This window comes from Cucurbita moschata, unplaced genomic scaffold (assembly GCF_002738365.1).
Source record: "Cucurbita moschata cultivar Rifu unplaced genomic scaffold, Cmos_1.0 Cmo_Scf00004, whole genome shotgun sequence".
In the NCBI taxonomy this organism is placed as follows: Eukaryota; Viridiplantae; Streptophyta; class Magnoliopsida; order Cucurbitales; family Cucurbitaceae; genus Cucurbita; species Cucurbita moschata.
In genome coordinates this window covers 1,427,781-1,454,934 of record NW_019268520.1, presented here as the reverse complement: position 1 = coordinate 1,454,934, position 27,154 = coordinate 1,427,781, and the positions used below count along the sequence as shown (strand labels likewise).

The following is a 27,154-nucleotide window of genomic DNA, read 5'->3' as shown; positions in this document are numbered from 1 at the left end:
GGTAATTTTAATTTTTTTTTTAAATTGCAAAAATAATATTAAAAATTTTAAAAGTTAGTATTTTTGAAATAAAGTACCAAGTTTACGAGTATTTTTTATTAATTTAGCTTAATTCTTTTATGTATCTATTTCCTTTTAGTTTTATTAAAGAGATTAAAAAAATTAAATCACTATATAATTTTTTTTTACTACCCATCTTAAAAAAAGACAATAAGGCCCCTTGTTCATGAGTGATGTTTGTGTTTGTAAGATTAAATGATTAAAAAAAAGAATTATATTTGAATGTCTAAAAATGTAAGCTAATATTTTGGGCACATCACATGCAAATTCATTGAAGCAATAAAAACACTATTATCAAAGTTTTTAAACACTTTAGAGCCACCAATATGGGAAGGGTTAAGATAAGGGTTGGGGATCATCCCATGTGAGGCTTACGTCCATATCTAAAACTACACCAAATTTGAGATTTGAATTTCGAGAAAAACCCGATTAGAAATGAAGTTGGGATCTATGAACGAGATCTATAAACCTTTGAAGAGCCGCGTGAACCATATAGACAATAAGCTCTCTGGTGAGGCTCGAAAGTCGAGTAGAGGAGACACCAAATACATACGATGAGTTTAACCTAATGAGTTGGGTACTGACCTAGCCAAGGTGCTTGCTCCTTCTTTTCTTACTTTTCGTGACTATGTATATAATCCCGATAGTGAGACAAAGAAGAATGAAATAAATAGAAGGAAATCGTTCATCTCACTAAAGAGACATACAATACTGTTCTAGTTCAGCTAGGCACTGTTACATTCTAAACATTGTCTTAAATATCGGAGTGTATTGCACCTCACTTCATTTTTATACGGGTTTTTGTCCTTATTGGTTAGATCAGTCTTTCAATCAGTCACTACCTAATGTGAACTCTCGGCCAAAATCTCCCATCAACAATTATTTCTTTCTAATATTCATTCCTAAAGTGTAAGATGATTCTATGCTAATATGATTTTTTTTTTTTTAAAGTCGGACAAATTTTGTTTAATGTAACATGTGCTATAACTAATCATTGTTTTAGCCCCTCGTGCAACTATTATGTAGCGATGTCATTCATATTTTTAAAGGGTAGTGTTATCTTTGTATTTTAAATTTTTGTACCGAGAATTTAAACCAATAAATAAAAACAACTAAATCATTTTTAACACTCGGCAACAAAAATAAATTACTAAATTAATAAAAATATCCATGAATTTAACGTATTTTTTTTAGAAAATTTTAATATAGATAATTATAATATAATTTTTTTTTTTATATCGGATAAAAATAGTTATAATTTGGATGCATTTGATTGAAACCCTACTTGAATCCAAAATGGTAGGCAAAATAATTAATAATGGCTGGTTTCATGCATAGTTTGAAGGTTGCTCAATTAATACCAAATCATATAAGGCACAAACTGTATTGGACTATCTTTTGTGATACCAAACAAAAGAACATGCTATGTGGGTCAATTTGGTTGGCCACTTTTCGTTACATGAAGGGCACATACTTGGGTGTGAAATTACCATCAAACCCGCTTTTCTATACATTTTTTTTATTATTTCACTCGAACGTTAAGGGCTAGAAAAGTCCATTCACAAGCTATATGCCCTTTTGGAGGTCAAGTCTCTGGAAGAGAGAATGATTAGAATGAAAGAGACAGATAGCGTTTGAGACAATACCCTATCTTTATTGATAGTGTATATTTAAAGGTTATATCTTTATGCTATTTTTGAATTGGGTATCGAGTAATTTAGATCAAATGAAACCAATAGAGTAATCGTAGGTCAAAGAACGATCGAAAGGAGAGAGGGTGAATTTTCCCGAGAAACAAATAGAAAATGATATGAACTTGGGAAGCAAAGGAGAGGAGGAACCATGTTTGTATCATGTGAGCATTGTCCCCTTTGGCATGTGCATTAATTCTGCTCATGTCACCCTCAATCTCTGACTTTCTTTTTTCTTTTCTTTGTTTTAAAAAAGGTAAAAAGCATAAGAAAGGACTGAATTTTCTTTTTGTTTTTGTTGGTTTCTCATTTGTATCTCTTCTGCTTAGTATCCACTTTATTTATAATATATAATTCGATACGTTGCTATATTAGTGACGTATAAACCATATTCGTCTACAAAGCTTGTTCGCTTGGTTACAGTGGCGTGGTTGAATGTAACGTAGTTCACTTGTGAAGAATCTAAACCGGTCCTAGGGGAGTTTACTTGACCCATTCTCTAGTCTCTATGAGCACTGTACATCTTTCTTAGATGAGAACACACGGGTCGATCTACAACCTATATGGAAATAAGAAAAAGAAGGAGAGAAGGGCCCATAGTTAGAAATTGATATAGACACAAAGAGGTTTGATAGGAAAGTTGTTTCTTGACCAATTGGCAGAGGAACGAAGAAGCTCGACTGTAGAGTTACGCTCAGGTCCTTTGTTTTTCAGGGAGGAAGACGATGTACTATTGGTCTGCACGAATATATATTTCACTTTTACAAGTGACTAGTAGGTAACATGATCGTGCTACAAAGGATAGTTGAAGCCAACAACAGGTGAATCTAAATTTCAAATCGTTGTCTGAATCTAGGACATGAGTTGTTTCACGTTGTCTTAAAGAGTGCAAATTGTAAATGTCAATTATGGGCCGTTACAACTTGACCCAAAATCTTCATCTTGGTCCCAAGGGGGATAGGGTCATTCATTGATGGGCTTGGCCCAGACATTCACTTACATCCTCGTCATGGTCAGGTTACCTTATGGTGGGTCTGAGAATGCAAGTTGCACCGGTTAACACAACTTTCAATTCTTTTAAGTTTTGCTTAGTCATCTTATCTTTAGGATTGCTTTCATTCGGATGTGTTCTTAGTTCATTCATGCACCTCTCCTTTATTCAGCTTTGTATTATTCGTCTATGTAATTTTAAAACGTTTATAAAAGATAAAAAAAATACTCGCTAGTGGGATTATTGAGTATTTCTTAAAATACTAAAGTCATGTGTTATTCTTACATTTTGTATGGATGATGACGGCGTCTCCACGAGCGCTGTGAAACCAGTGTTATGGTATTGCATTTTGTTTATTTTCCAACTCTTAGGTTAGACTCGAGCATGATTTTATTCTCTTCTCTATTTTATTTAAATTTCACTCGTTGTTTTGTTTTAAAATTTTATTACGAATTTTTAAGTCCATGACATCATTTTTGAAATATCTTAAATGAACGTTCCCGCACTTAACAATCATGTTATGCATTCATGGCGATCTTATTTTTAATAGAAAAATCAGACCGTTACAAAAGACTATATTGATGATTGCTACTGCTTATGAATTATGTTATGCTCAGATTTATCCCATAGACGGTGAAAATTTATAGACATGCACGAGTTATGACAAAACTATACCTTCCATATTAAGAAGACAACGTGGACAACCCAAGAAATTGAGACAAAGAGAGCCCTCAATCATCGGTTAAGCGGACCATAAACAGTCAATTTACGATAAGATAAACACAACAAAAGAAGTCGTAAAAGGAAAGTTAGTAATATGTTAGTTTCTACGCATTGAATTGTTATAATCTTACTACCGTAAAAGATCCATTTTATCCACATAATTTTTTAAATTTTCATCGATAAACTCGAGATCTATTGGATCTCGAATAAAATTAGTTCTTTTTCTACTTCTTTAAATAATTTTTAATTTTCGTAGTGAGCTTTCTGCCCTCCGACCACTATTAGAGGAGAAAGCTGTTTCAGCTCCAGTTCGTTCGGTGCTAAGCCAAGGTCCCAGGTCTCGGAATCGGCAGATGAAGCAAAAAAAAAAAAAACTTTTTAATGGGTTAAAATAATATTATTTTTTTTTTATATAAATATATTTTTTATGATGTAGGATAATGTATTTATATATATATATATATATATATATAAACATTTAACAATCTTGAGAGAGGGCTTTCGTTTGGTACCCTCTTTGCCCTCTGTCTGCGTCAGGAGGTGAGATATAGCTTTAGATTTCATCTCTCATCGTCTTTCTGGATCCACAAGCAAACTCCCAGATCTCAATCGCCACCCATCTCCTCCGTCTTAAATTCCATCGGATTCTGACCCTCTCCTTGCTCTTCCATACTCGCCTCTTCATCAAGGTAGGGTAAGTTTCCAAATCTCCGTGTGTTGTTTTGCTTCTAATTTCCGGTGATTACAGATTGTTATCTTTGCTTGTAATTCTGTTTTGCTATGGAATCGAATTGGATTGTTGTTCTTTTCCCATTTTAGTGATGTTTGAGATCGGAGTTAGGGTTTAGTTCTTCATTCTGCTGCTATGGTTATTGGGTGCCCTGCTGTACTCCTAGATCCCAGGGCGTTGTTTGGATTGGACATTGCCTAGTGATCTTTAGATGCGTTGATTGTGTCCTGGGTATACAGTTGATTGGATTTTGAACTTTTATGTGCTTTTTTGCTTTGTACCTTAAGATCCAAGAAGCAATGCCATTGCAATTGGTTGACTAGTATTGGATCTGCTTTTTATGAGCGAATGTGAATGCTATTTTTCTGGAACTGATTGGGATTGAGGTTTTAGGGTTTAAGTTTACGGCCTGATCGAGGAATCGATTGTGAATATTTTTTTGTTGTTCATTTCAGCTCCAATTGTTCCCTTTTAAATCTGCCAAAAGAAGGGGACTTTTTGTGTATTGTAATATTAATAATGTTTTCATTTGTATGTATTCTGTTTCAGTTTCGTTATACATCTATAAACCATGTGGAGGTTCAAGCCTTTCATGCACAAAGAACCATCTGGTCTCGAGGGTCGCTCGATCGATGTTGGAAATCTTAAGATTCAAGTAAGAAACGTCATTGCTGAAGGAGGATTCTCTTGTGTGTACTTAGCCAAGGATGCTGTACACATTTCGAATCAGTATGCTTTGAAGCACATTATATGCAATGATGAGGAATCTCTTGAGTTGGTGTTGAAGGAGGTTTCAGTTATGAAATCACTTAGGGGCCACCCCAATGTTGTTACACTTTATGCCCACACTGTCATAGATATGGGACGCACAAAGGAAGCTCTACTTGTGATGGAATTTTGTGAGAAGTCTTTGGTTAGTGTCCTGGAGAGTAGAGGAGCTGGATACTTCGATGAAAATCAAGTTCTCTTAATTTTCAGAGATGTTTGTAATGCAGTATTTGCAATGCATTGTCATTCCCCGCCAATTGCTCACAGGTAAAACACGGTAGCTAGTTATCTATATCCCAGCAATGTGATGATCTTATAAGTTATAATAGTCTACAAAATCTTTATTCTGTCATATTCCATAACTAGTTAATGAACCGATGCGATTTTCTCAGCTAGTAGTTTGGTTGTTAATTTGAAGCTTTGTAATTCAGGGTAAAAAGATCTCTACTCAATAGCTTTGAAGTCATGTCTACGCTCTATTTTTTGTTGTATATGGTTTTGGTTGATCTAATCCAACCATGTTTGGAAACATCTGTCAATGGTGTATGGTTTTTGTAATGATGGTATGGTCTATGTTTTTTGTTACCGAGTCTAATGACTACACTAAAATCTTGATTCTTTTTAATTACGGTTCTTTTATTGCATTACTAATTATTGATTTTCCCTTGTCATTGCAATTTTCAGAGATTTGAAAGCTGAAAATCTTTTGTTAGGCTCAGATGGCCTCTGGAAATTATGTGATTTTGGAAGCACTTCTACAAACCACAAGCGTTTTGAGAAGCCTGAGGAAATGGGAGTGGAAGAAGATAACATCAGGAAGTACACTACACCAGCCTATAGAGCCCCTGAGGTATTAAAGGATCCATATCCTAAAAAACAACTTGCAGTTGTGATCTCTGGTTGTAAATATGATTGTCATTTTGATCTTTTTACTGTTATGGAACAGATGTGGGATCTATACCGGAGAGAGCTTATAAATGAGAAAGTTGATATATGGGTATGTGAAGTCTTCCTCTCTATCAAAACATCAATTGTGATATAGAGTTTATGTATACACTTATTATGATTCTTAGCACTCTTCTTCTTGGTTGAACACAACTTTGATTTATCATATATGAGGTAGCTTACAGGCGGATTACCATGTTAACTATTGATCTTGAAGCGAGATCTAACTATTGATCTTGAAGCGAGGAAGATCGACCTTGCATACTATTCCAACAAATTGCCCAAAAATTAAAATTCAAGACATATATTGAGGATGATTGATCTCATACATTCTATACACGTTTAAGTGTTTGATGTTCCTTTTATAATTGAGATTTGAATTCTATTACATGACAGGCTCTTGGGTGTCTTCTCTTCCGCATATGTTACTTCAAAAGTGCTTTTGATGGAGAGTCAAAACTTCAAATTTTAAATGGGAACTATCGAATACCAGAGTTACCTAAATATAGCTCATCGATTACAAACCTAATCAGAGATATGCTCCAAGCGTCCCCAAATGACAGACCAGATATCACGCAGGCAAGCGCTTTGCTTGATTGGCCATTCATCTCCATGAATTTAGGTTAGTTTAGATTGCTCATGTCCATGACAATAATAGGTGTCAGGATTTTCATAATTCCTTCCTAATCTTAGGGTTTGTTTGTGTTGTGACAGGTCTGGTTTCGTGCTAATGACCAGCTACCAGTTGAATCACAGAAGTCATTACCTGATCAGCCACCTGACATGCCCTCTACAGACAAACAGGAAGGTGAGGGTGAAGGTAGCTTTAGCATTCACTAGTTTGATTAGATCTCTTTCCCTTAAGATACTTTTTAATCAATGTCTCAGATAGGAGGTAGGATACATGATGGCATCAAATAAAATCTTATTCTTCAGGAGCATTTACTAGTTATTCATTATCGAGTTAGTCGAGAAAACAGAGGTCGTTTATATCTCTTGTTGAACAAATGTGTGAAGGGCTTAAAAATTATGGTTTGGTGTTGAAGTTTGTTGATATGAATGATATCTTATCAGGCATTTCCAACCCTGTGAACAAATCTTCTCCTATGCCTCGTAGAAGTCCACCCGCAGTTCCTTCAGTTAAAAGTTCGTCACAAGCAGCAGCACATGTGCCCAAGGCAGCAGGGGGAGGGGGAGGTGGAGGTGGAGGATCGCTGGGTGCTTTCTGGTCTACTCAACATGCCAATGACACCGTCAACGAGGATACCAACAGAATTAGGTTCGATGAAGAGTCAACTTCTCGCTCATCAAAACATGACAGGATTAATCCAAATAATCATTCTTCGCTTAAGAATGCTAGTCCTGGGGATGTAGTCCAAAAGTCAAACAAGACAGTGGCAGACAGTGGTTCATTCAGTGACATCAAATTATCGTTTTTCCAGAATGAAACAGACCGTGGTTCCGAGGGATCAAAAGCATCAAAAACCGAGAGTGCAGCTTTCCAGGATAAAGCTTTTAACAATTTTGTTTCTGAGTTTGATACCTCCAAATTCAGTTCTGATGTCACTAACAACAGACCAGGAAAGGAAGTAGCATTAGAGGCTGAGGTGGAGAAGTTGAAGGAGCAACTGAAGCAAGCAAATGTGGAGAAAGCTGAAATCACATCCAAATTTGAAAAGTTGTCTGCTATCTGCCGTTCTCAGAGGCAAGAGATACAGGAGCTCAAGCAAGCACTTGCTGCTAGGAGTCCATCGCCGAAGAAAGTTGAAATAAAATCTCAGAACTCACCAGACGTTCAACCTTCTGCCATGCCTCGGGTATGCCCTCACTTTCTTTTTCGTCCCGTGGATTTGATATTCTTCATTGCAAGGAAAGCCTCCATCATTATGTAACGTAAAATGATTTGTGTTAATTTCACCTCTCAGCTGCAAAAGGCCGATTCGAGTACTCCTATCCCTGATGCAAAGCCATGGCAGGCCTTTGCAGAAGAATCCTCAAACCAGCAGCCTGTTACGACCGAGAAGGAAGTCAAATCTGTGAGAACTAGAAGCCTGCCAAGAAAGCAGGCTTCTTCTTCAGACAACACCGGTTTCGAAAGCTGGGGCTTCGGAGCTGAGAGTTTCACAGCCGTGTCTGCTGGAAGCTCCAACAAATCTGGATTTACTGGTGAAAGGAATAGTCCACAACAACGTACTGGTGGTGAACGGAAAAACACCGACATATCTTCACAACCTGCTGGATGGGCTGGTTTCTAGTTCCAGCCATGATAGGGAGCTGAACAAGATCTTTGAGTGCAGTTTCTTGATTGTTGGCAAATACTTTTCGAGAAGGATTCAAATTCGTGGTCGGCTTGAAAGATAAGTAATACCGATAGGGATATTTTCATTTAAAACCAATATATATATATATGTGTGTGTGTGTGTGTGTGTGTATTTGTGGTTGTGGTTGTGGTTTATAAGATCATGTTAAATGGCGGTACTTCTGCATGTGTTGCTTGTTTCGGGTCTAATATGATATAATAAGTTACCATTTTTACCATACATCGGACTTGAAACCATTATTGTATACTACCTCTGCCTGATTTTGTCTCGTGAATTTCTGTTTGAATCTCCGTTACTATAACCCTTTATTTGTGTGTTTAAATGTGAGTTACTTTTGTTGAAGATTGAAGGGATATTGACATCAAAAGATGACAGTAGAAAGAACACATTTTTTCTGATTCAACCAAACTCCATTTTATTTTCTCTCTTCCTCATTTCTAAACACAACAGGTTTCCCTCTTCGTTCTAAAACTCCTCTCAGTTGCTTCATTTGTTCTTCAATAGCTGATATCAAGTTCTTCTGAACCTGTACCCAAAACCCAAGCATCAACTTTTGAATAGAGCATGAAGTTTTATTATTTGTTCATGTTTGATGTCAAATTTGATGAAATTATAACTTCTAAGGAACATTCAAATCAATAAATTTTGGAATGGGATTATCAGACCTCCAATTGTTCATTCAAACTACTCTGTGTAGCAAGTAGTTGTCTCGCTGCTTCCACCAGCTGCTTCCCTCTGCTTGGATATATAAGGAAAGTTTGTAACATTTTCTTGTTGTGATTAATGTAAATGCAACTCAAGTACTCAACTCTACCTGTTTTGGTTAGCCAGCATCAGTTCCTTGTCGGGTTTTCTCTCGGATTTTCCTGCTTCACAAACACATCGACTTTTAGTACACGTAGGGATGTGGAGATTTGAAAAACGTCGTTATTTGTTTAGTTGAGAGTTTCAGTTGACAATCTTAACATTTTATTTTAATCATTATACTTTTTAATGTATAAGACGTTAACTATCTAGATTGGCACGTTCTGTAATACATAAAATATACCTTTTGAAAAATCTCGAATATGCTGAGAAATGCGGTATTTCTGAAACGGAAAATCATTTGGTTAAAAACTAAATCAAAAGAATAAGAAATTTAGAGTGAAATTTTGGTAGCTTTTTCTGTATACAAACCTGCAAGTGGCTTTTTATATGGATGAGAGTCAATCCTTCAGTTTTCATCAAGTGGAGGAGTTGCTTTGGTGTGGCTTCTGCACTTTTGTAACAAATAGAGTTACTAATTCAGATGGGGATATCCTCATTTACCAAATACGTTACTTACTTTGAGTGCCACCAAGCTGATCCACGCAATTCATGAATTTCTGGTGAAGTTCTTCGGTCCATTTAATTCGCTTCTTCGAACCAATCCTTGATTTTGACTGGAAACACAACGAAAAAGAGAACAAGAACCAAAAATGAAAAGGTTTAAACACAAAACATACGAATCAAATTCAACATATATGGAAGTACAGAGACCAAAATGAACCAAACCAAAACAGAACGGACGTATCAACAAACCTTTTTGTTCTCATTCCCCATCAACTCTTCCCATGACCAGGAACAGTCACCGCTGAACTCGTGGCAACAGCTTGATTGTTCTTGAGCTTCTCCTTGATGCTTTGATGAATCAAAAGCAAAAGATGAGAAATGAAGGTGAGGTTGATCATCTTCAGTGTTGGAGGATACAAATGAAGACTCTGCTTCAGAGAAAGTTTCACATCCTTCAAAAACATAGAAATCAAGCAATGGCGATCCCAAATAAGAGAGTTGACAAAGCCCATTGCAATCACTCATCAATAGTTGCTCGGTCATATCATAATCATATGAAGGAATACAATAAAATGTAAATGGTATATATAAGAACAGATGAGGCTGTTTGATCCACTTTCTTGTAATGATAAGGACATAATGTCGCCATGTAGCTTCATCTCAAAAGAAAAAAATTCTTTTCTTTCTGTTCAAAGTTTTTTTATAATGGTAACAACTGGTACAACTAGTACAAAGTTATTTGAAGTAGTACAAAGCTCTAATGTTAAATAAACCAATGAACATTTTGTCTCCAATACCCATATTTTAATTTTATCATTAACTCATTTTCATTTTCAAGTTCGGGTTAGGTTCATTTTCATGTTCGGATTAGGTTCTATGCACCTCGACTAATTTCATGGAACAATTCATTTGTCCCTGTACAACATTTAGGTATATAAAAAAAAAAAAACTCCTAAAATATTAAATTCCATGTGACCCAACACAACCAATCATTTCTCTTTATTCCTAAAGAATTAAAGGTCACCTTTTTTGAGTGATTTTGGCTGTAGCTCTTCGTCGTCGTCGTCCAGGTGCATTTGATGACGAAAAAACCTTGTTACCGTCAATTATGATCCTAAATAGTCATAAGAATCAATTTAGATTTTTTATTATTGGGTTATAGTTATCTTCACTTAATTTTATTTAAAATATACTCAAAATCACCTCAATAATATGATGGTATCAGAGTATGAAAATAATTAAATCTTGGACACAAAATGAAACAGAAAGGGCATACATGATATTGCAATTGGTCTAAGCTTTTTGCTTGCAACTGCAGTCCTGCAAACTTCAATTATTGCCCAACGGTCCCTCAGGATCTCATTATTAGCCTCAGAAAGCCCAATGGGCTCACGGGCCTGGATCGATCACGCGACTTCCGTTTTGAGTCCACAAAAAAAGTGGACTCCGTTGACGCTTTTTTCTAACTCACTTTTTCTTCCGAGATTCAACCGGCGGATTCGCCGGTGCAGCTACCTGGTCACCGATCTCTGACCGAAGTTGCTCTATGTTCTTCTTCATCCACCGGCTTTCTGTCCGTAAATCGTCCAAATGTTTCTTCAAAACTGAAATCTCTCCGGCGCTGACGGCCTCATTGCTTTCTCGTTCGCTGTCGCTGGCCGCCGCGAGTTCGATTTTGATCTTTCTTAATGCTAGATATGGCAGTTTAGAGAGCAGCATAACCTTGGCCGTAAACTCTTCCTTCTTCATGCTCATCGGAAACCTCATGCACCATTGGAACTTCACCGCCGCCGAGTTCTTGACCTTAAATGTCGATCTCGCGTTAATCTCCCCAGTCGAGAGCAGATCATGGAATCGATTAAATATCCCCGAGCAATGGATTCTCTGGCCTGAGAGCATCGTATTTCCGAGACCTAGGTCAGTATGAACTTCTCCCGAAGATTCGCCGCTATCGACGGATTTACCGCTACTCATAGCAGCAAGATCATCATCCAGAGGCAAATTGAAACTCGCGGTGTGCGACTGGACCGATCTGCGGAGAGTGAAATCGCCGAGTCGAGGCCTGAAGTGAAGGAAGAACCGAGGGGGTTTATTACCTGGAAGGTTGAATTCGGCGGTGAAATTCATAGGAGAGTCAATGGAGGAGCCGTGGAGTCCGATCCCGGCCTTGACGGCGAGAGTGAAAGGGGCGAGAGAATCATTGGGACGGTAAGAGAAGTTGAAAGCAGGGCCGGATCTGAAGAAAGAGGTGAAGGTGAAGGAGAGATTATCAGGTTCAGCAAGTTGAATGGCGGAACGGAAGGGGAAACCGAAGAAATTGAGAGGGATTTTGGCTCTGAAAATAGGGTTTCTTTGATCTTCACGGAAGATGATGGAAGCTTTCATAGTAATGTGATGAACAATTTGGAATTGGAAATGGATCCGCCTTCGTTTGTTCTTTATTATGTACAAATTGTATATATATATACATATATATATATATATATATATCTCATGGAGCTTAAGAGCTCCAAGTATTTGCCCTCTTTTGTAAGCCAAATATGTTACTTTAGGGAATCACCTAGTTTACTCAAATATGTTATTTTAATCCATAGTATTTAATTAGTATATTAGGTTCGAGCTTAGATGTTCGAGGCTCGATCTTTCAAACCTGTCCCGAACCTTTTGCTTTGGTCAGAATGACTAGAAACTCAAAGTTCGTCCTTTTTAGAGTTCGTCTTGACGTTTATGCAAAAGTTTGTTAAAATATGGACAACTTATTAGAGCTCTATAATGTTGGGAGTCGAAACTTCGTCCTTCTCGGAGTTCGTTTTTATGTTTGGACCAAAATTCGTCCAACCTTTGTTCAGTTGGAGCTCTGAAGAGTTAGAACCCCAAAGTTCGTCCAAACATGGCTTTGTCTAGACGTTTGGTCCAAAGTTTGTCCAAATTTCGATTCGTTAGAGCTATCGAAGCTTAGAAACCTTGAGTTTGTCCTTTGAAGACCTCGTTTCCTCCTAACTTTTACCTATTAGAACTTTGGAGAGTTAGGAACCCAAAGTTCGTCATTTGCAGAATTTGTCTTGATGCTTGTGTACAAGTTCACCAGTTCCAGAGTTTAGACCAAAGTTCGCCCAAACTCGTAATATTTTCGAGATAAGGAGGGTTAGAAACTCAACATTCGTCCTTTATGGAGTCTATCTCAGCGTTCGAACTCTAGAAAATTATAAGGTTTTAAATTTTGATCTTTATTATACGAAGAAAAAAAGTCGAATTTATATTTACATACCCATAAACTTAGAAAGATAATGAATATGTTAAGAAATTATTAAATAAATAATTGAAAGTTTATGAGCAATATACTAAGAAATTATTAAATAAATAATTGAAAGTTAGCAATAGGTTAATAAATTATTAAATAAATAATAGAGATTATTTGATAATTTGAGTCCAATTAGATACCCAATTTCATTTAATACCAACCAAAGTAAGGGTAACTCAAAGGTGAGCATATACTTTTTTTTTTTCTTCGGGCGAGACATTTCAATCCTCAAACTTTATTTATTATACTATAAGGTGATAGTGGAACTAGCGACATTTTATTTTTCCCTCATCTTACCGATTGAACATCTGTAACATCATCAAAGCATAATGAGACAATGAGTTTTTCTCCTCCAACGTTCTTATCCGAGTTCTCCACCAAAACATAGCACTAAACATCTACCAAACCATAACACTAAACATCTACCGACTTCTCCTTTCCTTGCTAACCTTTCCACACGTACGTCATGTCAAAACTTTATCTAAGTCTTTGAAATCGGTTCAACTAACTCCCTTGTGTTGTGCAAAAAAGACCGAGATTGGATGCAACCGGATGCAACGGCGATTTAGAATCGAAAGGAAGCAAGACCCAAATTCATTTGGGTGAAGATAACAATTACACTCTCATGATTTTAAATGGAAATATGTTGAACAGTGTTATAAAATAACAGAACTAAAAGGATTCACATAAAGATAACAGCAGAGAAGAAGTCAGTTAAAGCTCCTTTCCCATTTCCCATCAGCAGCCCTTCTAAAAATTCTTGGCTTCTTCTCTGGGAAGCTTTCTCTCCAATCTGGGTGTTCCACTAAATAAGCCCACTGCCTGTTAAGAGAGGGAGACAATATTCAGTTCCACATATACGTTACGAGCAGCATTTGGTTTTAATACATCGAGTCGTATGAACATTCATGGGGGGAAACGGGTACACGAATGATTGGAAGAACGTTTTGAAATTCATATGATTGCAGAAACAAGTAAAATACATCTTATTTTGAGGGTATTCGACATGTTATATATACCTTCTTGAATTTTCCACAAAGTCTGGTGCTTCTGCAGAAGGAGAGGTAGAACATGATTGAAGGATTTCGGCATCGGAAAGCTGTTGCAGAGACAGAGCCATGTATCGTTTCCATGGCGACCTATTATATCACAAGAACATCATTCGTTGTCCATCCGAGTTAATCCTAAGGTAAAAATGGTCATGGGGAGGATTTGCAAGTTACAGGTTGACAGATTACCAGCAGCATGGTTCGATTTTGAACTGATCGGTATGAGTTTCGTATGTCTCCAGCAGTCTTCCCTTCAAACTTGGATCCTCGTACGAGGAAGATAGTCGAATTCTCCGAATAACTTCATCTGGACATCTTGAAGTACTGTCAAAGCTAGCAGGGAACACAGATCCATCGGAAGTTTTCACCTGAATTACCAAAAGGAAAAGTAGTACATTTAAGTTAAATTTGCATTCTAAAGGTTTAATTTGTTTTATAGAACGCACTCAAACAATGCTGATCATCTTATAGCTCATAAATCAGCTCGTGAATTGTGATGAAAATCATAGCTCAACCCGAAAAGATGAAAGAAAATAAACAGAACATGAAACTGGATGAATCAAAGACTAACCGAGAATCCACTGAAGATGGGGTAAGCATTCCCTTCAGAGTCTCTCCGAGTGTTGTGATGAAGAACACAAAGAGTCTGAAGATGAAATGTCTCTGGTCTTGTCCATAAACGCTCGATAATCTTGTTACACAGCGGAAATGAATGACCCTCTGTCTTTTTACGATCTTCCAACTCGGTGATATCATTACTTTCCTGCATCAAACCCCAATGCATACAATTCAATTCAAATATTCTGATTGTGTGGATGGCATCCTTGGAAATGAATCACAAAGTTATAGGTTCTGGGCCAGACTTTGAGTAGAACATCTTCAAAGCCTCCAACTAAATGAACCTACATTGTGTAATAGATTCGAATCAGTCCTCAAGCATTAGCTTAAATCAATTCATTTGTTAGATAAGCAGGATCGACAGTACGGACATTACATCTAACTCGGCATCAGAAGAGGGATCAACAACTAAGGATAACATCTGCGAGAGGGCGTTTTCTATGATGTTTGGAAAATCTATATGAGCAACCGATGTCCTGAAGGCCAGGAAATGAGATTAGGAAGCATAAGTTGGCAACTATTGTAACACAATGGCGAGATTAGCAGAAGAAAATACATATAACTTCTCAGAAATAATTCTTACATTCCGTTTTTTCGATTCCGAATAGCTACACCCACACAAGTTGTTGCTTCATCAGTGCCAACGAACTTTAGTTATGCATTGTGGGTATAAATACACAAAGTTAGAAAAGAACAGAAAGCTGCATACACTTCAACATCAGGAAAGCTGCATACACTTCAACATCAGGATCTAATAGTTCTTACCCAGCTGACCACCAACTTTAATTCAGAATGCAATTGAAAATACTTATGGATGTGTAAAGGAATAACTTGCTTTAGGTTCTTTGTTGTAGTCCTAAGGATAAATATCATAATCTTTTGGCATCGTTCGAAGGATTTTCGTGATCTCAAAACCTAACCTCAGGGTATTACTGACATCTAATGGGACACAAAAGCGTTAAACTTTTTAAAACTCAACGACATAGTTGTACAACCTATAACATTGATATTGTTCGAGTAAGGTCGTGGTCGAGACACAGGAGCATTAGATGTTTGGCTACAACTACTAGAAGCCGGTTCGACAGGAAGCTTTTGAAAACACAGTGCTTCAAGTCCCTACGCAGCTATTCATATCAATTATCCAGTAAGTTTGAGTAGCAAAGGTCATAATTCAAATTCATGAAAGAGCAGCTTAACCAAAGAGAGGGAAAGGAAGAAAAAATACATCCACCAAGGCAGGATCAACAGTGGCATATTCTTTCTGAAACAGATAAACCCATTTACACATTGTTGATCTCTCCACACCAAACTGTTCAGAATCTGTGAACCTCATCTCTGGAATACTCTTGAATGATTTTGTGGCATCAACAAGAAAAGGACACTCCATTAAAGCATACAGGACATCAGCTCCCTGCTCAGAAACACAGTTCTTTCTGAATGGTTAAACAAATACAACTTTGTCCAAGCATGGGCTGCCGGATGCGTAAAGCTTGTGATCTAATTTAAAAGAAAAAATTTGCCCATCAGATGCTAACATGCTATATAGATCTTGAATATGTTCTCAAACCCACTCATATTCAGAAAATTAATCAGTAAAAAAACCGTTTACTAGGTCAAAGATCAAGAACAACGATAATGATCAAGCAAATATGAGCAGATGAATCATTACAAAGTTAAACACTGAAAGTCAAACAGTGTACACAGACTTGATCGTGGAAAATACAATCAGAGAACAGTCAACAACAAATTTATATTACTGAATAGCTCGAAATCCATCCAACCTCATGTTCCTCTGCTAATAGAATTGAAAATGGCCACATCGTTAAACAAGAAAGTGGGGCAAATTCTGAATCGATTTCATAAAAAAATTAAACACTGAAATGGAAAAACGAGAGGAAACTTAAACATAAGCTAGAGGGTTCATAACTTAAAGTGAAAATTAGGGAGAGAGGAAAATGAAAAACAGTGAAGATTGAAGCAGGGAAGTACCTTATTTGACGAGGACGATTCGACGGTGAAGGGTACTCCGTCGACGAAAATCATGGCTCTGGTATGGAAGGTTGAAGGAGAAGAGAGATGAAGAATCACGGGGGAGAGAAGAAGAGTAAAAGGATTTCTGGAAATAATGGTACTGACTTGCTTGAGAGGAAAAATGGGTTTTCAGGGGGTTTTGCTTTTGTTTATTCGTGTTCAGTTCCTATTTTATTTTTTTCTCTTGTAAAAGAATCGTTTTTTATCCACCCGAAAATAGGGTTCTACGTTGAGTTAGGTCGAGTTTTTGGAGATTTTTTTGTGAGCCAATATAAAATTTCCGATTGGTTGGATTGGAATCTCAACCCGAAACTTTTCACAGTCCAATCCAACCTAGCCCTCTACTTTCCATTCTTTGTCAGTTCTTTTTAATTTTTATTTATCTACTATTTATAATTATTTGGATACAATCTTAAATAACATAAATCAATCTATAGTTTTTGGAAAAAAAAATTAACAAAAAACAGAGTGAAAATATCTGTCACATATTAAAATAGTTCGTCATAAAACTAAAGATAACTAAATATTCACACATTTTTTAAATTGGTTAAAGTAATAAAAATATAAGTATAAAAAAAATTAAATAAATAATAAAAATCATTGGGTCAATAAAAAATTAAATAAATATTAAAAATAATTAGTTTAAAGATATTATATATATATATAATAAAATAGATATGAATAATTATTTAAAAATAATATAAAATGTATTAATAATTAATAAAAACAATTAGTTATAAAAAAGTATGTATGGATGACACAGAAATTAAAAATAATAATATAAACAGAATAAAAAAAAATATATATATAAATAGAATAATAAAATAAAACATGAATTTACTTGGTGTGGGTGTGAGGTCTTTGAACTAGCCTATGTCAAATCTATTAAAAGAAAAAAATTCTCAATATATTTTAGGTCAACGGGAAGGTTTGGTCCACGAACTCGAAGTCGGTTCTCTCAATATATTTTAGGTCAACTCGAAGGTTTGGTCTACGAACTCGAAGTCGAACCGATTCAATTTGAGTTTAAAAAAATGAACTCAATCCTACTCGAAATGCTAATCCAACCCAACTCAACCCTATAGTTCGGGTTGGGTTGGTCCACATTGTCAAGTCGAATGTACATCCCTATGGGAGAATCCGTCCAAATTTAGTATTGTTTTTTTAGATAGTTAGAACATTTTATTTATATTACGTTCTAATATATATGTTTTTTTTTTTTTTTTTTTGTAAGAATATTGGTTTGAAATATCATTTAACCTAATCTCAAAATCGGAGAACAAGTACACTTGGAGAGGGCAGTATAATGGAGAGTTGTATGATGCTTTTGGTAAGGATGAATCGCTCTCGAAACGGAATCTATTAATTCTCTTCCAATTGGTTGGACCGTAGATGCGACGATCTACTTTATGGGCGAGATCTTTGATTCAAGTTTAGGATGATCCAATTACGCTAAGGAAAAGAATAGAATAAGTATCTGACTCCTTCATGCAAGTCTCACTTGGCTCGGGGGGATAGAGCTCAGTTGGTAGAGGTCTGCTCTTGCAATTGGGTCGTTGCGATTATGGGTTGGATGTCTAATTGTCCAGACAGTAAGAATAGTATTTTGTACTGAATCGGTGACTCACTTTTTTTAAGTAATGAAGAAGAGGATGGAAACATGTCATCGAAGGACCTATGGATGAATTAGAAAATCAAAATAATATTTAAAAATTGATTTGATTATCCTAAAACGCCCCCCACGAGTTCAAACCCCCAGTCGGGCGAATTCACAAGAATTCAATTTGGCAATTTGATATTCAAAATATCAAACCAAAAACACCCAAATTCCCCGCCACCATGCCCGTCGACTCCCCTCTCATCCCCACCAATACGACGCCCGCCGCGGTGGCCGCCGCCGCCACCACCACCACCACTGTCGCTCCGATTTCTTTCACTTTAACCACAGCTGCAGCTACCACTTCCGCCGCAGCCATTGCTCGTCCGCTAGCGAATCAAGCGCCATCGAGACCCATTTCTTCAATTCCTCAGACCCACCATCTCCACTACCCTCCTCAAGCCCTCTACACGGCGCAGCACATCCCTGTTCGAACTCCGAACACCCAATTACCGAAGCTTCAGCAGGATGCGTCTCAGGCAATTCTTTACCCTGTCGCCTCCTCCGGTCGCGGGTTCGTTCCTCGCCCCATTCGACCCCTTCCCGTCGATCAGACCGTCACAGTGGCCAACCCTGGCGGCTACCCACATCGCCCCGTCGTTTCTTTCCCGCATCGGCCGATTGGGTCGCCTCATTTGGACTCCATGAGCCATCCAATGCACATGGCTCGACCTCCCAACTTGCAGCAGCAACTTATTCCCTTTTCTGGGTCCTCCATCTCTGGATCGATTAAGGGTGCCCCCAATTCCTCTGATCCAAAGGTTAGTTGGGTAGTAATTTGATTTAGCATTTGAGGCGTTAGTTTGATGGGATAAGAAAGTTCAGGTTTCGATGAGATACTGAATTGCTAGATTTAACTCTGATTTCAGTTTTGCCAATCAATTTCCATTTGTTCTGCTGATGACTTTAACAGCTGAGTTAACATTTAAACTTGAGATTGTGTGACCGTTGGATGCTTGTAGAGCTATTTCTGTTCTAACTATTGGGATAGTAATTACATCCTATTAGTTTAACCAACATGGCTCTTCAATTATGCTTTATGAAGTTATTATCCTTTTCAATTGGTCGGATATTTCATATCATTTTGGCGTGCCCAAGTTTCTTTTAACTGATCCTGTTGTCCTTTTATCAAACCCCATGAGTTTGTTGTGTCTCCCACCCCCTTCCTTAGATCTCTTTCATAGTTGAAATTGGCTTTATTACTCTTTCTAGGTTTTTCCTCCATCAACAATCGGCGAGGCAAATGGGTGTAAAGAAATGAGGTAATGGTTGCTCCTTATGTTACATATATTTCATTCCTTCTTTTCTAAACTTGTGACATAGTGCTTTTGTGTTTTTGTATGAGGATAGAGTCAGAGATGATGCTCTTTGTGTGGTTAGAGATCGAAAAGTAAGCTCTAAAATTCTGAATTTTGTTCATTTTTATTTTTTTAGAACATTTGTGGCATGGGAGAGTTTCTAGATTCATTTTGTTTGAATGATGATTACTTATGTGAAATCCCACATTGATTGGAGAGGGGAACGAGTGCCAGCGAGGACGCTGGGCTCCGAAGGGGGTGGATTGTGAGATCCTACATCGGTTGGAGAGGGGAACAAAGTATTCTTTATAAGGGTGTGAAAACCTAAACTTTTTCCTAGCATATGCGTTTTAAAAACCTTGAGAGGAAGCCCAAAAGGGAAAGCCTAAAGAGGACAATATCTACTAACGGTGGGCTTGGGCTGTTACAAATGGTATCAGAGCTAAACACTAGGCGGTGTGCCAGCGAGGACAATGGGCCCCAAAGGATTGTGAGATCCCACATCGATTGGAGAGGGGAACCAGTGCCAGTGAGGACGCTGGGCTCCAAAGGGGGGTGGATTTATGAGATCCCACATCGGTTGGAGAGGGGAACAAAACATTTTTTATGAGGGTGTGGAAACCTAGACCTTTCCCTAGCATAACGTTTTAAAAATGTTGAGGGGAAATCCAAAAGGGAAAACCCAAAAAGGACAATATCTACTCGCGGTGGGGTTGGGCTGTTACAACTTATATGCTATATTTTGATGTTTGCAATTCTTCCTCACCTTGTTTTACCACTAGTTTCTGGTTGTTGAGCTTACATTTTGAGTATATGTAATGTCCCACATTGGTTGGGGAGGAGAACAAATCACCCTTTATAGGGGTGTGGAAACCTTCCCCTAGCAGACGCGTTTTAAAGCCTTGAGGGGAAGCCCAAAGGGAAAGCCCAAAGAGGACAATATCTGCTAGCGGTGGATCTGGGTCGTTACAGTATAACTTGCAAAATACTTTGGGTTCCATTTCTTTGAAAGCTGTTTAACAAACTAAGAATTTTTTCCCTTTTGGAGCATCAGTCATTTTGTGGACATGTTTTGTTCAATTTTTTGATAAAATCTAAAATTATGACCTTTTTTCTTCTACCAATGACCTGATTATGCATTTGATTCATCAGTTGGGGAAATATGAGTTGTAAACGGAGGGAGGGATTAATTTGACTGTGATGGTAATTGTTTTATATGTTTTTAGTGTGAAATAAACGGCATCTTTTGCTGAACGATGGCTTTGCATTCTATGTGATCAGATCCTCAATTATCTTTAATGAAATACTTGCTTAGAATCACCACTTTTCTTTTATAAATTTAGAATCTACACTTTTTTGGCACACTAATATAGTAACTATGGCTAGGTTGGAATAACTGATGGGGCTTCGCTTTATGCGCTTTGTCGATCGTGGCTGAGGAATGGGTCTCAAGAAGAAAGCCAGGTTTGTGTCTTCGGATTACAACATCTTTTCTTTTTGTGTATTCGAACTGCACTTCGCTCCTCTTGTCTTGACAGAATGTTATTTTTAGGATCCTTATAGGATTAGATTAATGATTCTTGATTTTGATAGAAAGCCTTTTGTAAAGATCCCAAATCTTCCTAGTGATATGAGAAGTTGTCCAAGTTGACAAGAAAGAGTTTCTTTGCACGAGTAAGAAACCTATGTATTTTCATGGGCTGCCCTCGTGGAGTAAATGAGTTCTTTCAATTTCTCGTATCGTATTTCGTGGGTTAGCATCTTGAGGTTTTTTTGATAGGCATAAAGAAATCGTCTTGGTAGCAACCATCAAACCAATAGAACCAAGGTTAGCTTAGCTGAGGGTCCATAAGCAATGTAAGTAGGTCCATTACCGGCCGACTCCGGAACGAAAAGACCTAGCGGAGTAATCCCATATCTCGGATCGGAGATGCTAATGGGGCAGGAATCAAAGTGGGGGACCTCTCTATCGCCTTAATAGTTAGCACTACAGCCAATTGGCCTTTATGCTGTATTTTTTCATAGCAATATTGGGTTCTTTATTTGTCATTTGTTCAAAATGGGGTTTATTTAAATTCATCTTCTCTCTATAGGTATAGACGAGTCGATAACTTGACCGAGAACTAGATCAGAAAACTTACTTTTGGTTTAAAAATGTTTGACAATCTCTGTGAAGAGTGTTCATTAGCACTGCTCCAATCGTTTTTTCGTCGTTCTTTCATTAGTTGCATGCAAATTTATACATGATGTCCTATGGCTGTCTTATGTCTTTACTTGATTACTTAATCTACTACTGCTTAGCTAGTAAGTTTCAATGCATTCTTCTCTGCATTTAATAGACAAAGTTCTTTTCTTTATGATATGGTGCATGCAAAAAGCATTAGCTGATGTCATTTCCTTTTTCTGCTGTTCCTATCTGTAATATATTCACACGAAGGAACATACACTTGCTGTTTTGTTTTGTTTCTAAAATGCTTGCTGATAATTTTTCTACTGGCAGCCTCAATATGGAAGTTTTTTGAGGTCTCTTCCGAGACCGTTGCCCATCGCCGTGACTGGTGCTGTACCGTCACAGAAGAAGGAAGTTGTCGAAGAAGTAGTTGATGAGAAAGATAAGGTTGGTAGAAGTACAGATAATTTAAGATTTGGTTTTGAAATAAAAATAAACTAATGAACAAAAGATACCGCGCTTGTGATGTCCCACATTGGTTGGGGAGGAGAACAAAAGACTCTTTATAAGGGTGTGGAAAATTTCCCCTAGCAAATACGTTTTAAAGCCTTGAGGGGAAGTCCGAAAAGGAAAGCTCAAAGAGGACAATATTTGCTAGCAGTGGGTCTAGGTTGTTACAAATGTTATTAGAGCCAGACACCGGACGATGTGCCAGCCTTTTCGCTCTTCTTCGAAGGTAGACACAAGCTGGTGTGCCAGTAAGGACGCTGCCCCCAAAGGGGGTGGATTTGGTGGAGCTTCCACATTGATTGGAGAAAGGAACGAGTGTCAGCGAGTACGCTGGGCCCCAAAGGGGGGTGGATTGTGATGTCCCACATTGGTTGGGGAGGAGAACAAAAGACCCTTTATAAGGGTGTGGAAACCTTCTCCCAGCAGACACGTTTTAAAGCATTGAGGGAAAGCCCGAAAGGGAAAGTCCAAAGAGGACAATATCTGCTAGGGGGAGGTAATGTGAGATCCCACATCGATTGGGAGGAGAACGAAGCATTATTTATAAGGGTGTGGAAGCCTCTCCCTAGCAGATGCTTTTAAAAAATCTTGAGGAGAAACCTGAAAGAGAAAGCCCAAAGAGGACAATATCTGCTAGCGGTGGGCTTGGGTCGTTACAGTAAATACTGGACCTCAAGCTCAATATCGCAAATTTGTTATGGTTTCGTCTCTGGGTTGCTTGCTCTCTTAACCAAATCCTTTAGTTCATCAGCAAACTGAATTCTTCTAAGCGTTTATATCCAAAAGGTTGTTCTGCAAGGACTTTTGGACATAGCTTTACCTGTGTTTCTGCTTTTCAGGATGAGGAATCCATTGAGGACTTGTCAACGCAAGAGTTATTAAAACGACATGTTCGACGTGCGAAGAAAGTTCGATCACGGTGCACATTCTTTTCCCATATTGATCTTTCATCTCTGTAGTTCAGCAAATCCGTGTGAGATTTGGTCATTTGATTCTCGTTTCGAATATAATTTTGTTCGTATAATTCCTCTAGATTGAGAGAAGAACGGTTGCAACGCATTGAAAGATACAAAACCAGGCTCGCTCTTCTCCTTCCACCTCCGGTCGAGCAGTTGAGGACCGATAACATTACTGGAAGCTGAGTACGCATCCCGAATTTCTCGTCCTCAAAATCCACCACGAACGTTTGTCCGAATCATTCTTCCCCAACTGCAGATGAACTCGAGAAGCATTCAACGGCAGCGGGCGGAGGATATTTGATAGATATTGGTAATTCATGTGTTCCTATCAGTTTGTTTTTGGCAGTTTGTAATTGTACGAGGTTAAGAAAATGAAGTTATTTACAGAGGTTAGAAGAAAATCACATGTTTTCTCCTGTTCTTGTTCTTCTATCTTCATTGCTTTTTTATTGGGACTTCTTGAACTTCAACTTTCTGTTGTTAAAACTTTCATTTAACATCATTACTAAGTTTTATTTTGAGATGTCTGAATCTCAATCTCGACAAGCTAGTCGGGTACATGGTTCGAGATGGTTTCAGGAAATTTTTTGGATCAACTTAAAAGTTCGGGTTAGTATTGGTAACTCAACTCAACCTTCTATTTTCGGGTTGGGCTTAGGTTAAATTGTCGGTTGTTAAAAAAAGTTTTATTTATCCGCTATTCATAATTATTTAATACAATTTAGATAAAAGATATTACAAGGTTATAAATTACGAGAAAATGGTAACATTTTAACATAGTTGTAACTAGCGATTATTTTAGGATTTGGGTCGAAATGCTATATTCTAGTAGAATGATAATTTAGGAAAAAATTTGATAGCATTAAGACACCAGAGATGAATATCATAGAACGTTGAAGTGAGATTTGTGACATTGAATAAGCGTGACACTTCACTTTCACAGTATTGAGACGTTATGCTTACATGCTAGTGGTGTCAAAATGCTTTGGACAACATTTAAACGTTGTCGAGCTTTTTAAGTTCCTTTTTCACTCAATTGTCAGCGAACGTTTTATTTTTTTATAGGGTTCGAAATCTACAAATCATATAATTATACCCATCAGATATAATTTGAACATTTTCTTCATATATGACGTGAAGTTTGTTTAGCATGATTGATACTGTGATTCATATTAGTTTCTTTTTTTAATTTTATTACGATGATTTTCAATTTTTGTTTTTTGAAGAAGAAGAATATGAAAAGAAACCGTAATTAGTGGATGCAGTTGGGGCGGCGCGTTGACAAGACGCGCACAAGGTGAGAGTGGTGGCGGGTAAGTGTATGAAGAGAGAATCAGTGGTTTTCAAAGCTCTCAAATCATGAAGTTACTTTAGAAGATTTGTGTTTTGGTGGGTCAGTGTTTCGCAGCTCTGCTTCAAATATTCACAGTCCACTTCCGCAGTAAATTTTTTTTTAACAACAGTAAAAAATGGAAGAGAGAGAGAGAGAGAGAGAGAAATTGTTACCTTGCTCGTCTGTTTTGATACCAAATTTCTAGTTGTCTTTGAAAGCCTCAGTTTTTTACTGCAACCCAAATTCTGATCACTGCCGCCTCTCCACCAATCTCTTCCAACAAACGCCCATTCGCCTCCGTCCTCCCCCGCCGCGGCGACGGTAGGAGGAAGAAGACCCAGGTCAAGAACCGGCGGCGGAGGATTAGAAAAACAGCCAACGACGTCGTTTTCGTCGGGATCTTTCTAGAACCCAAATGGAGGCTCATTTCCTAACCTCAAACCCAACTCCATTAAAGAGACCAGAAATTTTTCTTAAAATTAAAAGGGAAATTTTGGGACTGAAAATATCCTAAATGGATTGATCGTTGTTGCAGAAACACTTGTTCGGGCATGTGTTATCATGCATAAAACAATTACTCGAACTAGACTGATACTAGAAGTACTTACTTAGTTGATCTTGGCCGAGGTCGGAGTTACTAATTATTCTTTGTACTAGCATGAATTTGCTCCTCCAGTTCCAATTCAGTCTCAGAAATCATCTCGATGATATCAATTAAAATCAGCCACCTTGTAGTCCAATTATTGAACGTAAAGAAATATCTTGACATATATACTCTATCTCATTTTTTTCTTAGATTTAGTTACATCGAGATATTGTTTTAATATTTTCTTTGATTTATTTATATTTTGCATTGGTTAGGCAAGCATATCCCTTCTGTGGCATCTGGTGATGGGTTTGTGCGTTGAGCCTGATCAAGTCAAGCCCAGGGTATGTATAGGAGCCCACCTGGTGGGTCTATGTGCGCATACGTGGAGCGTGTGTGGGAAAGTACCTACCTCCAACCCTACCCATAATTAGAAAGAGCTCAAGACTATGTTATGTTGTTAATAAGTCACATGCTTTCCTTATTCTTCAGGTAAAGGTAAAGTGCCACGGTACGGATGACGATAAATGATGGAATGACCATGAAAGTAAAGATAGGACAATAATATGCATTGTTTTCAGTTAGTAGTTTTGTAGGTAGCTTTTCATTTTCGTATCCAAACATTATGTTAAGATTTTATTTTGATAACGATCTTTCTGTTTATTGTTTTAAACTAAACAAATAAGTCTATGACTTCGTTCGAAACGTTTTATTTAAATTTTTGTATATGTTGTTAAAAGCATGAATGTAGTGATTAGAGAAACAAACATAAAATTTAAGGAAATTGAAAACATGACTAGGTATCTATGTTTAGATTACTTTTTTATGTCCCTTACGATGATTTATTCATGTCTAGTATGATTATGCTGTTACGTAGAGGTGATCAGGGGTTTTCATACTAACCTCTAATTGTGAACTCAACTCGACTATCACGGACCTATATAACATTTTTAAAATTTGGTTACGATGATTTGTATTCTGTGGGGACTATCCACGCTTTTCAGTTAATTCTTAATAGTATACTTGCCCATGTGACGGGGATTTGTAGTAGTACTCTTACATTTATAAGTTGATAGAACTAGGGTCGAGCGTTGAAATGCATGAATCTTATGAGAACTTAATGAGTGCCTTATGGGTATAGTTAGGGGGTCTCCAACCACTCCCTAATCATGATGTTACGTAAGATTGAGGGTTGCCTCCACATTTTATGATTTTTATGTTATGGGACCTACTAGGGAGATGCCGACTAAACCCTACTAGAGAACAATGCGTTGAAACTGACACACGGGTTGCGCTTCGAGTACTAATGAGATATAGGTCAATGGTGATGCTAAGGAAGAAAGAGACTAGTAGAACATCTGATTAAGATATTTTAGAACTCAAAAACCGAATTATAAGAACTAACGGTCCAAATAGAGCTAAGAAAAGAAAACTTAATGATTTTTTTTTTTGTACTATGACCCTAAGTTGAACTTAGGTGAATCAAATAAACCTTACAAAAACTTAGGAATGATCTTCTAAGTACGAATAAGATAAAATATGAATGAATGAAATTTAACTCGGTGTGACAAAGATCTTTCCTCTAAGATAGTTTATAAATGTTTCTCTAGGTACTATGCACATTAGAATTTCACTTAGCTCGACAAAAAGTTTTTAAATCGTAAATCTTATTAAAATAGAGTCTCATACCATTTTTATTTTTAAGACAAGGCTAAAAAAAACTGTTAAGAAATTTATAATTCAATAAGGAGAGGATTTGGAAACTTGGAAACAAGAACCCATTTGAAATTTTTATTTTGAACTATGATTAAGAAGACTAATTAGAAGTTTTGTAATTGATGTCAGTCAGTGATACATATTTGATATTTGAGTCTTATGACAATTTAATTATTAATATAACATGTATTGCTGATAGGTATGATTTCAATCCAAATTAACTTAATTCAACTTTGGTTGAACTTTGGTTGAACTGTCAACTCTACTCAAATTGTTCAAGTTGTTCCAAAAGATTTCGTCAACTCAACCTGGATTTGTTTGAGCCTCCAAAACTTTTTTTTTTTTTTTTTATTCAAAACCCCAAAACCCTAAACACTAAGAGAGAA

The 27,154-nt window shown here is 37.2% G+C and overlaps 5 protein-coding genes across 11 annotated transcripts; 2 read left to right on the top strand and 3 right to left on the bottom strand.

The window, feature by feature from the left end:
- The first annotated feature begins 3,960 nt into the window (after window positions 1–3,960).
- Window positions 3,961–8,448, top strand: LOC111441831 (probable serine/threonine-protein kinase DDB_G0276461). 3 transcript variants are annotated; one of them, XM_023078974.1, is made up of 8 exons: window positions 3,961–4,154; window positions 4,745–5,230; window positions 5,648–5,813; window positions 5,910–5,960; window positions 6,305–6,487; window positions 6,623–6,716; window positions 6,980–7,725; window positions 7,834–8,448. In XM_023078974.1, the coding sequence occupies exons 2-8, from the start codon at window positions 4,767–4,769 to the stop codon at window positions 8,161–8,163; spliced, it is 2,034 nt and encodes a 677-aa protein (XP_022934742.1). In that variant the 5' UTR covers window positions 3,961–4,154; window positions 4,745–4,766; the 3' UTR covers window positions 8,164–8,448. The 3 variants fall into 3 exon arrangements, with proteins under 3 accessions (XP_022934742.1, XP_022934743.1, XP_022934741.1); XM_023078975.1 differs by having other exon boundaries at window positions 3,961–4,159; window positions 6,983–7,725; XM_023078973.1 differs by having other exon boundaries at window positions 3,961–4,159.
- A 150-nt stretch (window positions 8,449–8,598) lies between these two features.
- On the bottom strand, window positions 8,599–10,913 carry LOC111441832 (myb family transcription factor PHL5-like). Of its 3 annotated transcripts, none has more exons than XM_023078978.1 (9): window positions 10,817–10,913; window positions 10,565–10,654; window positions 9,790–9,992; window positions 9,554–9,650; window positions 9,406–9,482; window positions 9,278–9,317; window positions 9,044–9,098; window positions 8,895–8,964; window positions 8,599–8,755 (listed from the first exon to the last, which is right to left on the bottom strand). In XM_023078978.1, the coding sequence occupies exons 2-9, from the start codon at window positions 10,614–10,616 to the stop codon at window positions 8,645–8,647; spliced, it is 705 nt and encodes a 234-aa protein (XP_022934746.1). In that variant the 5' UTR covers window positions 10,617–10,654; window positions 10,817–10,913; the 3' UTR covers window positions 8,599–8,644. The 3 variants fall into 3 exon arrangements, with proteins under 3 accessions (XP_022934746.1, XP_022934747.1, XP_022934744.1); XM_023078979.1 differs by having other exon boundaries at window positions 9,790–9,968; XM_023078976.1 differs by lacking the exons at window positions 10,565–10,654; window positions 10,817–10,913 and having other exon boundaries at window positions 9,044–9,095; window positions 9,790–10,552.
- Window positions 10,914–11,007: 94 nt separating this feature from the next.
- LOC111441692 lies at window positions 11,008–11,925 on the bottom strand. The gene has a single exon (XM_023078780.1). It carries the CDS (start codon window positions 11,923–11,925, stop codon window positions 11,008–11,010), a length of 918 nt encoding a protein of 305 aa, XP_022934548.1.
- Window positions 11,926–13,415: 1,490 nt separating this feature from the next.
- LOC111442418 (protein N-terminal asparagine amidohydrolase) lies at window positions 13,416–16,695 on the bottom strand. 3 transcript variants are annotated; one of them, XM_023079823.1, is made up of 9 exons: window positions 16,498–16,695; window positions 15,734–16,005; window positions 15,092–15,156; window positions 14,885–14,984; window positions 14,754–14,792; window positions 14,462–14,653; window positions 14,080–14,258; window positions 13,861–13,980; window positions 13,416–13,663 (listed from the first exon to the last, which is right to left on the bottom strand). In XM_023079823.1, the coding sequence occupies exons 2-9, from the start codon at window positions 15,893–15,895 to the stop codon at window positions 13,552–13,554; spliced, it is 969 nt and encodes a 322-aa protein (XP_022935591.1). In that variant the 5' UTR covers window positions 15,896–16,005; window positions 16,498–16,695; the 3' UTR covers window positions 13,416–13,551. The 3 variants fall into 3 exon arrangements, with proteins under 3 accessions (XP_022935591.1, XP_022935589.1, XP_022935590.1); XM_023079821.1 differs by having other exon boundaries at window positions 15,734–15,937; XM_023079822.1 differs by having other exon boundaries at window positions 15,734–15,919.
- Window positions 16,696–18,285: 1,590 nt separating this feature from the next.
- LOC111441417 lies at window positions 18,286–23,659 on the top strand. The gene is made up of 7 exons (XM_023078401.1): window positions 18,286–18,957; window positions 19,409–19,458; window positions 19,547–19,586; window positions 20,881–20,958; window positions 21,995–22,111; window positions 23,014–23,093; window positions 23,208–23,659. Exons 1-7 carry the CDS (start codon window positions 18,379–18,381, stop codon window positions 23,314–23,316), a joined length of 1,053 nt encoding a protein of 350 aa, XP_022934169.1. The 5' UTR covers window positions 18,286–18,378; the 3' UTR covers window positions 23,317–23,659.
- Window positions 23,660–27,154: the final 3,495 nt, after the last annotated feature.

Coding starts and splice junctions, on each gene's coding strand:
- LOC111441417 (XM_023078401.1), top strand. CDS start 18,379: ATGCCCGTCGACTCCCCTCTCATCCCCACCAATACGACGCCCGCCGCG. Junction 19,587..20,880: donor GTGTGGTTAGAGATCGAAAA/GTAAGCTCTAAA, acceptor AACTATGGCTAG/GTTGGAATAACTGATGGGGC. Junction 23,094..23,207: donor GCGAAGAAAGTTCGATCACG/GTGCACATTCTT, acceptor TAATTCCTCTAG/ATTGAGAGAAGAACGGTTGC.
- LOC111441832 (XM_023078976.1), bottom strand. CDS start 10,083: ATGACCGAGCAACTATTGATGAGTGATTGCAATGGGCTTTGTCAACTC. Junction 9,483..9,553: donor TCAGCTTGGTGGCACTCAAA/GTAAGTAACGTA, acceptor ACAAAAGTGCAG/AAGCCACACCAAAGCAACTC. Junction 8,965..9,043: donor ATGCTGGCTAACCAAAACAG/GTAGAGTTGAGT, acceptor ATATCCAAGCAG/AGGGAAGCAGCTGGTGGAAG.
- LOC111441692 (XM_023078780.1), bottom strand. CDS start 11,925: ATGAAAGCTTCCATCATCTTCCGTGAAGATCAAAGAAACCCTATTTTC.
- LOC111442418 (XM_023079821.1), bottom strand. CDS start 16,551: ATGATTTTCGTCGACGGAGTACCCTTCACCGTCGAATCGTCCTCGTCA. Junction 14,654..14,753: donor TTGAAGATGTTCTACTCAAA/GTCTGGCCCAGA, acceptor GGTTTGATGCAG/GAAAGTAATGATATCACCGA. Junction 14,259..14,461: donor CCATCTTCAGTGGATTCTCG/GTTAGTCTTTGA, acceptor TTGGTAATTCAG/GTGAAAACTTCCGATGGATC.
- LOC111441831 (XM_023078974.1), top strand. CDS start 4,767: ATGTGGAGGTTCAAGCCTTTCATGCACAAAGAACCATCTGGTCTCGAG. Junction 5,814..5,909: donor CAGCCTATAGAGCCCCTGAG/GTATTAAAGGAT, acceptor GTTATGGAACAG/ATGTGGGATCTATACCGGAG. Junction 6,488..6,622: donor ACAGACCAGATATCACGCAG/GCAAGCGCTTTG, acceptor GTGTTGTGACAG/GTCTGGTTTCGTGCTAATGA.